At 39.4% G+C, this 11,180-nt stretch overlaps 1 protein-coding gene and 1 pseudogene across 3 annotated transcripts; one reads left to right on the top strand and one right to left on the bottom strand.

The window, feature by feature from the left end:
- Window positions 1–364: 364 nt before the first annotated feature.
- On the top strand, window positions 365–1,571 carry LOC118343815 (annotated as a pseudogene).
- A 791-nt stretch (window positions 1,572–2,362) lies between these two features.
- Window positions 2,363–5,668, bottom strand: LOC108983852 (protein ABSCISIC ACID-INSENSITIVE 5-like). Of its 3 annotated transcripts, XM_018955627.2 has the most exons (5): window positions 4,350–5,664; window positions 3,551–3,622; window positions 3,416–3,445; window positions 2,974–3,097; window positions 2,363–2,836 (listed from the first exon to the last, which is right to left on the bottom strand). In XM_018955627.2, exons 1-4 carry the CDS (start codon window positions 5,484–5,486, stop codon window positions 3,002–3,004), a joined length of 1,335 nt encoding a protein of 444 aa, XP_018811172.2. In that variant the 5' UTR covers window positions 5,487–5,664; the 3' UTR covers window positions 2,363–2,836; window positions 2,974–3,001. The 3 variants fall into 3 exon arrangements, with proteins under 3 accessions (XP_018811172.2, XP_035543760.1, XP_018811173.2); XM_018955628.2 differs by lacking the exon at window positions 3,416–3,445 and having other exon boundaries at window positions 2,392–2,836; window positions 4,350–5,666; XM_035687867.1 differs by lacking the exons at window positions 3,416–3,445; window positions 3,551–3,622 and having other exon boundaries at window positions 2,391–2,836; window positions 4,350–5,668.
- Window positions 5,669–11,180: the final 5,512 nt, after the last annotated feature.

The raw sequence follows: 11,180 nt of genomic DNA, 5'->3' as shown, positions 1-11,180 counted from the left end.
TCTTTGGTTGTTCATGTGCTGGAATCTGTTATCTGAGCTTTTGAAACATCTCCTCCTTTACTTACCCTAAAAGACGAGGAATTGATTCATTTAGAGCTTGTTTGGATAGAGAAACGATCTTATCTCATCATTATAACTTTATCAAATTTCTACACAAAATATTTCGATACAAAATTTTCATATAAAATATAATAAACAATTCAATTTTTTTAAATCTTAAAATAATAGTAATATTAAAAAATAATATTTTATTTAACTCATCTAAAACTATCTTTTACCTCAATATCCATACAAGCTCTTATTCTTTCACAGGAATATTGTTGAACTGATTTTCAAGTCCGTATGGCTTTGTGAATAGGATGGATGAGATAGGGAAGTTAATTTGACGAGATGGTGGAGGACAAGCGACAAAAATAATGACTGATCCAAAGGCACGCCCAAGACAAGTCTTTTGGACTCGTACGCCCGAGGTTTGTATGCCTACATATCTCTATATTATAATAGCTAGCAAGAAACTTTGCAAAAGTCAATTTGGAAGATACATAGAAATGCAGGTATTGCCTATATATCACACACTATATATAGAAACGTACACATTTGAAATTTCAAGTCTTGTGGGAACCACTCAGAAGGTACAAGGAACCCTCTTCCAGCAAGGCCTTAGTAGTCGGACTTCGTTTCTTGCCAAACAATCCTACAAGTTCAAGGTAACAACGTTGATTCATTTCACACACTAGCACACGGAGAAGATACATGCAAGATCTTGACTTTTTCCTCGACTCTAAGGCTTTAAATTAAGCTTCAATCATTGCTACAGATCATCAGGAAAGAAATCTTGGATCTGAAGTTCCCAGCCATGTCATGTGGAAGGTATGGTTGCGGGCGCCATCTAGTTTTCATCTTCTGGCTCCTCTGCATTGCCACCTTTATCTTCAGTATTTCACTCTTCATCTTCTGGCTTATCTTCCTTCCAAGAGAGGTGAAGTTTTGCGTCACACAGGCATCGCTCACGCAATTCAATTTCACCACTACCAACAACACGCTCAACTATAAGCTGGCACTCAACATAACTTATAGTTGAGTTACAGAAAAAGGGTGGGTGTACACTACGACGGGATTGAAGCCGTTGCTTATTACAGAAAAAAGTGGTTCTCAACCGTAAGATTGACACCATTTTACCAGGGGCACAAGAACACGAGCATTTTGAGTCCCATTTTTTAAGGGCAGCAAGTACTATCGCTTAGGGGTCGTGACCTTTCCAAGTTTGGACTTGAAAAGACTGTCGGGGCTTATGGTATTGATGTAAAGCTTTCCGTTCGGATAAGGATCAAATACGGGAAGATCAAGACTGCCAGATTCAAGCCGCGTAAGATTGATTGTCCCTTGAAAGTATATCTGAGCACCTCTAATGGAACAGCTGCTGATCAAGATTTTAGGACTACCAAGTGTGGCAATGTTCATTTCTTCTCAGATCATGATGCCATCGATTGAGACAACCCAGTTATGTAAATTGTTCATCTCGAGAGATAAAAATAGAGTATACTAGTTTTTCTTATCATGATTCTGTTTTGGATTGGGTGACTCGAGATCTATTTTAAGAGTCGTGCTACACCCATCCATCGATATGGATAAATAGCCTTTTTATTTTTTCATCATTTTTTTTTCATACTTTTTTTTATATTCTTAAACATTTTAAAAAATAAAAAAACAATCACAAATTTATGTAAAAACACTTTTTTAACAATAAATAAATAAAATATAATAAAAAATAAATAAAACATCAATCGGTGACTTTTGTAGTGCTACATCTTACCAATCTCGTTTATTTTTTAAGATGAGATGAGATGAGATAAAAGTTAAAAATTAAAAAAATTATTTTTAGAATATATTTTTTTAATATTATTTTTGTTTTAAAATTTAAAAAAATTGAATTATTTATTTGATTTTATGTGAAAATTTAAAAAAATTATAATGATTATATAAGATAAGTTGTAAAAATAAACGAGATGTTATTTGATACCATAAAGACATGAACAAGTGGAGTGCCTTGCTCGGTAAAAAGAGGGAGTCGAGTCCGTTCCGTATTGATCATGTGGATTATATCATTCTCATTCTTAATCTATTTGCGATTAGTAATTAGAGAAAATGGAAATAAATCATCATAACTCCGATTCTTATTTTCAAACCCAAAAGAAATATCATGTGTTGGCCTGCAACAGAGACATTTCTTTGTAACTTCCAAAACAGTTGACTTTCGCAATAAGTTACGTATTTATTTATTTCTTTCAAAGTGATTATTTGTGCATTTACAATTATAATTATCATTTATCTTATTTCTTTTTTCCACCAAAGACGTTATTCATGATCATCAATTCTACAGGTTGCTTATAATAATAATATATATTCACGGATACTTATAGAAATACCCAAGCAGGTCAACATTTACAGATCTCTACCATCAATCCTGGACATAAAAACAAGAGCAGCGCCTAGCTAGCGGTATAGTTAAGGTAGCAAGAGCTATAAAAGCCATGCAGACACTCTCATTGTCTGCTAGCTATAAGGACTTTAGCATGCATGACCAAGTGCAGCTATCTAGCTTTTGATACATACATACATATATATATATATATATAGCTAGTGATCATTCATATATAGAGTCTCAATCATAAGCTAATCCAATGTCATGCACTGCACTTTCATGCAGTTATGATCAATCTGGTTTCTTCGCAATGGGACATTAATCGAATTTCTTATCATTACCGACCTCTTCATGCATCAGTTTAGCTTCTCTTTTTTGGGTCTGACCTTTGCTGGTTTCGTTCTTCATGATACACTGCATGCATGCAGGAAGGTAATTCTTTTAAGCATATTATATGATTGCATGTACTGTTATATATTGGATCGAGAAGAAGAAAGATTGCACAATGCTGTAACTCAAAGCACATACACCATAGATAGGATTGCAGTTACCATTAATTGGTCGATCTCATGTAGCACTTCACAATGGGCAACTTAGATTCCTCCTCAACACCCTCAGTCTCTCTTTATCCTTTTGAGCCTTGGTTTGAACTTTGGTTTTCATTTCTTCACAGTACTGATCACAGCGAGACAAGGATTTTAGAACAGAACATCATGTAATTAATAATTTACACATGATGTTAGCTAGTAAAGAACAAATCCACATGATTGAATGGCCCTACATATGCAAAATATTGCATACTTCAAGCGCATGAGTATCAGTTTATAAAGTGATCCAAACACAATTCTTTTGCAAAAAACTAGACAGGTCTAAGCTAAACAGATGGGCTGGATTCAGCACAAAATTCAGACTATGGGTTACTCTAAAAGCATAAGATCATTTACATACACACACATTAATGGTACTAAAAGAAATTATACTATAGTTAATTACCTGTTGCTTTCTTTTCCAGTCAATATCTACCTGTTTGGGGAAGAGAAATAAAAGCAAGATTTCTAATTATATAAGTAATTTCCTTGTGAATGAGAGCATATTAATTAAAAGATCAAACGTTCCACGTGTTATTACCAGAGCCTGTTTAAGGTGGGCGTTCTCTTCTCTTAACTGGTTCAATTCTGCTTCTAACTCAACTGTGTATGCCTGTGAAGTAAACTAAATTAGTTGCTACATATATAGGAATCTCATGCTATAAGTTTGACAATGGCAGAATCGCAACACCTTGTAAATGTCATTAATCTGAACTCGGGACAAATCAAATGATTTTTCAAATAATTCCAAAGTGTTTTCATTTTAAACTATTATTCCATCAATTCCATAGATGGATTCAAATCTCTGATGCCCTAATCTACTAGTTTGGGTTGTAGAGTATTCTAAGAATTAATACTCCACTCTATTTATTATTTTATTATTATTTTTCTTATACTTTTTAATATTCTATCATTAATTTTTTATTATTTTTTTACAGAATATCTAAATCATCTTAGTGTTCAAACGCAACGGTATATAAACCTTTAATAATTCGAAGTAACTAAACTTGGAGCATTTTTTTTTTTTCTTTTTCGTTTGGATGGATGGGGGCCGGAGCGATACTGAAGGGTTTTGTAGAAATTTAGTCATTGTTTATAGATCAATTTAGTTTAAATTCCTCTAAATGGCTTTCAAATTTCAATTACATTCAAATTACAGTGTGTACCACTGCGGACTTAAAAAAAAATTACTAGTTAGAATTACCCAAGTTGATCAATTTTGCAAACAGCAACCAATAATCACAGGCGCGCCTGAGAATTTGTCTAGAACAAGCTGGCTAAGCCATGAGCTAGTTCTGCTCAAATCAAAAATTTTAACTTCTTGTGAGAAAATGTATTACCTGTTTCCTAGCTCTCGACCTCGCCGCCGACTCCCTATTCTTGATCATCCTTCTCTGTCTCCTCTCCGCCACCTTTTCCACCGGACCTGCATCTATAATCCTCTTCCTTCCCCTTAACCCTCCCATGTCCAATCCAAATTGATTCCCCGAGTTATCGACCGGAGCTTTGCACAACCCATCAGAAGAAACCGGACTCACCGGCGCCACTACCATAGCCGACGGTGCACCGTATCCGCCGCCACCATTCACTCCTCTCCCACCATAATAAACCGGTGGCGGCTGAGGCGGCGGCGGGTACCCACCACTCCTCTTGCCATTTCCAGCATCCCCTGACGATTCTCCAATAGCCCCGCCGCCCAGTGGCATTGTTTGGTAAGTAGGAACACTAGCACCAGCACTTACACCACCAGCACCACCTCCGGCACTAACACAACCAGCAGCACCACCGAGTCCAGCTATGGGCCTATTTACAAAACTGGGAGCCTCTGTGGGATTGTTATTTTGGTACACCCCGTACTGCTGCAGCGGCTGTGATTGAGAGACAGGCAATGCACATGATGGTTCCCTTACTACCCCTGCCTTCACCAGAAAATCCTCCAAGGTCATCTCTCCGAAAGTGGGCTGGCGCGGCGCGGACTCGGGATTATGAACGTTATCACCATTATCGTTGCTGCTGTTATTATTCTGATGCGTTCCTTGCTGCCCTTTGTGGATTTCAGACCAAACTTCTTCCACTGTTTTCCTACAAAGCGGTGCGGGAAGGGTGAGCGAACCTTGTTGTGGCAAGCTTGGCTGCTTTGATATTCCCTTCTCAGTATGCGCATCGATCAGAGACAACTGGGCATGGCTGCTCATACTATTGACGGCATTGTTGGTGGTGGTAGCGGTTGTGGCGGTGGAGTTGACGGCTTGGTTCTCTTCCGCGGTCCAAATGCTGGCAAGGAACTCGTCCATGTTCATAGACCCAAAATTCTTGCCGCTCTCGCAGAGCGTGTGCTGGAACTCGTCGAGAGTGAGGGAGTAGATGGAGGATTGTCTTCCGAGCGATGAGAAGGGGTTGTTCTTGGGTTGTTGATAGGCCGGTAACGACGACTCGACGTCGCCTTGGGAGATCATTTCGGACTCTGTGATCACCATCTTTGTCACGCACGCAGAAAAGATGTTGCCGCTGAAGATGGAGATTAACTACATGCACCTGCGCTTTGGAGGCACAAAAGAAGATTTAGCTGAAAGCCAAGGTGGGTGTCTGCGTTCGGAGTTTGAGCTCTAGTCAGTGTTACGTAGAAAGAGAGTATTTTGTGGGATATACGAGAAGATATGACGTCACTTGTCTTTCCATTTTGCTGTAATTAGTACAAAATATCTACTCAGTACAAAGAATTTACAACAAACTATCTGCTGATCACGACATATCTTATACAATAAAATAAAATAAAAACAATCCAAGAGAAATTTTCAAAACATATTAGGGATATGAAGGTAATTAAGTAGTACTAACATGGTCTACTCACAAAAAATAAAAAAAGAAAAAGAAAAAGAGTAGTACATCAACGAAGCCAAACGACAGCCACAGATTAAAAAATAAAAAAGAACATAAAAGCATACTTAAACGACACGTTTCGTGCATGCTATGGACATACACAAAATCCAACGCAACTTGCAAGTAACAGATACAATTAAGCTGAGACCTCCATGAATAGTAATTAAAGCAATAAAAACCAGGGGCCGTTCCCATTGGAATTCTGACACAACTTAAATCTTGTATAAGGAGCTAGCTAGCTCCCTCCATATATATCCACATTCACATGTTGAAAAAACGACGTCGGAAACTTTCCTCTAAGGAGAATTTAACGTGCCCATTGATCAGAGATCAGGTCCATTTCATGAACACACTGCGACAAATCCTCTCTTAATTTTGTAATTAAACTGTTTCCTAAATAGGAATATATATATATATATATATATATATATATATAAAGAGCAGAAGGAATTGGATGCCGCATAGAAGTCATGATAAATGAACACGCACGCTAACTACGACTGGCCGCCGGCACTCCTATTATATAGAGTTGTTTGGATGAAAGGAAAAAGAATCTTTCCAATTTTAGTATGGCACTTAATTAAGTGCTAAACCCAATATTATTATTATATATATAATTTACGTACATGAGTCGAGAAAGATAGATTAATAAAGATATTGTTGACTAGAGAAGAAATGAAATGAAAGCACTTGAGCCACCTACTCACTCCCAAATCCCATATTCTACGTACAAATAATTTAATTCTCGATCTAATTGGCCTCTAATTCTTATATAACATTGACCAGAAGCTCAAACAGTACTACTTCAAAGCTGTTGCATTAAAAAGAAAAATAATAATCTTTCTTCTTTGAGAAAAATGAAATAAATTAATACCGAGAAATTAACATTAATTAACTCCCCGTGAATGCACTGACATTAAAATAAAAACATGGGAAAAAAAAAGGCCCTTCAGATCTCATATCCACCAAAGAAAAGCTTGAGCAGTACAATATATCAAAGGAAACGAGATTCATATAAACTACAAACTCGAAAGAGAGACGTTGTATCATGTCATGCATAAATCATTTGAAGTAAACTAGAGTTTAGACACACACACATCATGACAGAGAGAGTATATATCCAGGAAAAGCAAATGACAAAAAGATGATCAGTTGTTCGATCATAATTAGGGGTGTGCAGAATTTCGAGAATTCTGACTCCGTCCAACCTCCGCTCCGATGCCGACTCCGACGGAGTCGGAGTTGTCGGAATTCGGAGTCGGAATTCGGAGCTACTCCGAATAATTATTCGGAGTCGGAGTCGGAGTCGGAGCTCGAATGAGCTCCGACTCCGACTCCGAATTTTTTTTTAAAACCCAGCTCCAAAACGACGTCGTTTTGAAGCTGGGTTTAAAAAAAAATTTTTGAACGACACCGTTCCACTTAATATGGAACGGCGTCGTTCCATATTTCCAAGTTGAAGGGGCTTCTTCTTCACGTCAAGCGTCCTCTTCCTTTTCTTCTTCTTCTTCTTCCTTCTTCCTTCTTCACTTCTTCTTCCTCCTTCACTCCTCTCTCGCGTCTCCCGTCCCAGTGACTGAACCAGTGAACCAGTGAAGTTCAGAACACCGTTCGTCGTTGCTCCTCCCTGCCGCCGTCCCTCTGTTCAGCTTCCAGCCTTCCACCTACGGTGAGCCCTAAATTTATGAGCCCTAAATTTAATTCAAGCACGTCTCTTATGAATTGGAGCCAGTAGTTGTGATTCTTGTGATTCTTGTGTATTGAATATTCAATATAGTCCCCAACACGGCGCTCAAAAACATGAATTTTACATTATTTTGAAGACTTGCGCTCGAGCGATGTGTCGAGCGCAAGTCGAGCGCACGTTGTTTTGAACATTGGCTCGAGCGATATGTCGAGCGGAAGTCAAGCGAACCTCTCTGGAAGGGTTCTGCTCGAGCGCTACGTCGAGCGCTCATCGAGGGAAACTCTCTGTATGGATTCTGCTCGAGCTCGACGTCGAGCGCAGGTCGAGCGAACCTCTCTAGAAGGGTTCTGCTCGAGCGCTACGTCGAGCGCTCATCAAGCGAAACTCTCTGTATGGATTATGCTCGAGCTCGACGTCGAGTGCAGGTCGAGCGATCCTCTCTGTATGGATTCTGCTCGAGCGCCACGTCGAGCGCAAGTCGAGCGAACCTCTCTGTATGAGTTCTGCTCGAGCGCCACTTCGAGCGCACATCGAGCGAACCTTTCTGGATGGGTTCTACTCGAGCGCTATGTCGAGCGCACGTCGAGCGAACCTCTCTGTATGGCTCTTGCTCGAGCGCACGTCGAGCGCACGTCGAGCGCACGTCGAGCGAACCCATCTGGATGGGTTCGTATGAGTCAAGCGCACATCAACCGAACCTCAATGTAATAATACATCGATACATGTATTATTATGATACAATAATACATGTCCTATTGTATAATACAATAGCCTAGTTTATTTTAAACTAATTTTTTGCTTCTAATTTAATTTTTTCAGCTTCATTGATTGTGATATGGATCCTAGACATAGTGGAGATGATCGTCCACAAGGGGATGTGGCGGATGCCAATGCTACAACTCCTACACCGGTGGGTACTTCCACCCTAGAGCCACATCTAGGGCAGCTACATCTAGGGCAGCTACATCTTGTGCGAGTAGTCGACTCCCACTCCCAGTTGATATAGAGGATGAAGATATGTTCAACGAGGAAGAGGAGATGCCCATTGAGCAAGATCAACCACCACGACCTTCTAAAAAGAGGTCGTGGACATGGGAGCATTTCACCAAAATACCTGGTGAAATTGCGAACTCAGTGGCAAGATGTCATTATTGTGGATCACTTTGTGGATGCCATTCGAAGAAGCAAGGTACCAGTGTGTTGATAGCACATCTAAATGGTTGCCAACGATATAAGATAGCGAAGGGATTGCAAGCCACTGATCAGACCAACCTCAGTTACCAAACTTCTACAGCCACTGATGGTACACAGACTAAGAAATTGGTCATCCCTCAATACAATGAGAAGATGTTGAGGGACATGCTTGCAGAGATGATAATTACTGATGAGATGCCATTTACCACAGTCGAGAAAAGAGGCTTTCGAAAGTTTCTAAATTTTGTTGAGCCACGATTTCCCATTCCATCACGGTATACAGTGATGCGAGATTGTATGAAGAGGCATGCGAAGGACAAGGAGGAGATGAGGAAGATGTTTATTACCACTGGCCAAAGAGGGTCTTTTACGACTGACACATGGACTTCCATACAGAACGTCTGCTACATGTGTATCACGGCACACTACATTGACAGTGAGTGGATTTTGCATAAAAAAATTATTGATTTTAAAGAAATTGTGGATCATAAAGGTGCATCCATTGGGGCGAAGATGGATGATTGTTTAAAGGACTGGGGAATTCGAAAAGTGCTGTGTATTACAGTTGACAATGCCAGTGCGAATGAAACAGCAATTGATTGGTTTAAGAGGAACACGACGGTGAGAGATGATGTCATTCGGGCCCACGAGTTTATTCACGTTCGATGCTGTGCTCATATCATTAACCTCATAGTTGTTGAGGGATTAAAAGAGGTTCATGATTCCATAACCCGAGTCCGCAACATTGTACGATATGTGAGGGGTTCCCCTCAAAGGCTTGCCAAGTTTAAGGCAATAGCATAAGATTTGAAGATTGAATGTTCTAGTATGCTGTGCTTGGACGTTCCGACTCGATGGAATTCTACATACATGATGTTGGATGTGGCACAGAAGTACCAAAAAGCATTCGAGCGGATGGAGGTCGAGGATGGGGGCCTGAGGTATGCTTTGTTGGAGCCAGCAGGACAGGGGCTCGGTGCGCCAGACGCACATGATTGGACCAGGGTGAGTTATTTTGTTGAATTTTTAAGAACTTTTTATGAGATAACCATGCGACTATCTGGATCCAAATATACGACTGCGAACTCATTTTTCAGTGAGCTCTCAGAGCTTCACTTCCAGTTGGAAAATAGTTGTACTGACTCTGCTGGATTGTTATCTAATATGGCTACGAGGATGAAGATCAAATATGATAAATATTGGAGGAATATTGAGAAGATAAATAGATTGCTATTTGTGGCTGTGATCCTTGACCCTCGAGTTAAGTTGGCCGTTCTAGAATTTTGGGTAAATTCCGTCCTCGGGGCAGTGAAGGCTGGAGAGTTTATTAGATTGCTAAAAAGTGATGTTGATGACTTATATCATCACTACAATACTAGTGCTCAGCCTTCATCCGCAGTTGGTAGCTCCTCACATTCGAGGCCGACAGGATCGACAGTTCCCTCAGGTGATACTGACCCATCTGTAGGGGTTAGAGGCAATCGTGTCATACGGCAGTATCATCAACTCATGTCAACAAGGAATATTATGCATTGTACATCTGAGGTTGAACGATATTTTATGGAAGCTGCCGAGGCACCTAGTGATGTATTTCAGTTATTAACTTGGTGGAAAGTTAATTCCACCAAGTATCCAGTCCTTTCCCGTGTGGCCCGAGATGTGCTAGCCATTCCTGTCACTACGGTTGCCTCAGAGTCGACATTTAGCACTGGAGGTCGCTTGTTGGATGCTTATCGGAGTTCATTGTCACCGTCAACCGTGGAGGCCCTCGTTTGCACACAGAATTGGATAAGTGAAACGCCCATTGGACTAGATACCGTTGGCGTTGATGCCGAGAGCTATAGGCTTGAATCGGGTAAGTTTATATGCTTTTAAATGGTGATTTAATTATTTTTAATGTTTCTAACTTCTACTTTTTATGATTTTATAGATCTAATTGTGAACCCTAACATAATTACCGATGATTGAGAGTTTGGAACGGACGCTACTTGAGAGTTGTGATGGAGTTGAGAGAACCTCATTTCTTGGTAAGAATCAAATTATTCTTTTACCATATATAATTTTTTATTATCAATTTTTTTTCATCTATTGATTGCTATTTTCTATCTTCATTTCAGGCGTGACCAATGGAACATTGGGGTTTGAGTGAAACCCGTGTTTAATTTTTATGTAATTATATTTCAAGACTGAGTCATATTGTTATTACGTTATAAATGAGACTGTTATAACTTATGGCTACATCATACATGTTATTTACTTTTTAAACTATTTATATAGTTATATTTATGTACTTATATCCCGAGCAAATACGTGGGATAAGTACTCTTTATTCTATAATTTCTATTATTACTTATCCATCATCTCTCAAAAGTTTATAATTTATTATCCAACTGAAATTAATCGAATTATA

Source organism: Juglans regia, chromosome 1, assembly GCF_001411555.2.
Source record: "Juglans regia cultivar Chandler chromosome 1, Walnut 2.0, whole genome shotgun sequence".
NCBI lineage: Eukaryota > Viridiplantae > Streptophyta > Magnoliopsida > Fagales > Juglandaceae > Juglans > Juglans regia.
The sequence above is the reverse complement of the archived record's forward strand: the minus strand, read 5'-3'. Positions and strand labels throughout refer to the sequence as shown.

What these genes read in the sequence shown, in the direction of transcription:
- LOC108983852 (XM_018955627.2), bottom strand. Translation starts at nt 5,486, where the DNA reads ATGGTGATCACAGAGTCCGAAATGATCTCCCAAGGCGACGTCGAGTCG. An exon ending in GGTCGAGAGCTAGGAAACAG is followed by an intron (nt 3,623 to 4,349) that starts GTAATACATTTT and finishes TTTACTTCACAG; the next exon opens with GCATACACAGTTGAGTTAGA. An exon ending in ACTGGAAAAGAAAGCAACAG is followed by an intron (nt 3,098 to 3,415) that starts GTAATTAACTAT and finishes CGCTGTGATCAG; the next exon opens with TACTGTGAAGAAATGAAAAC.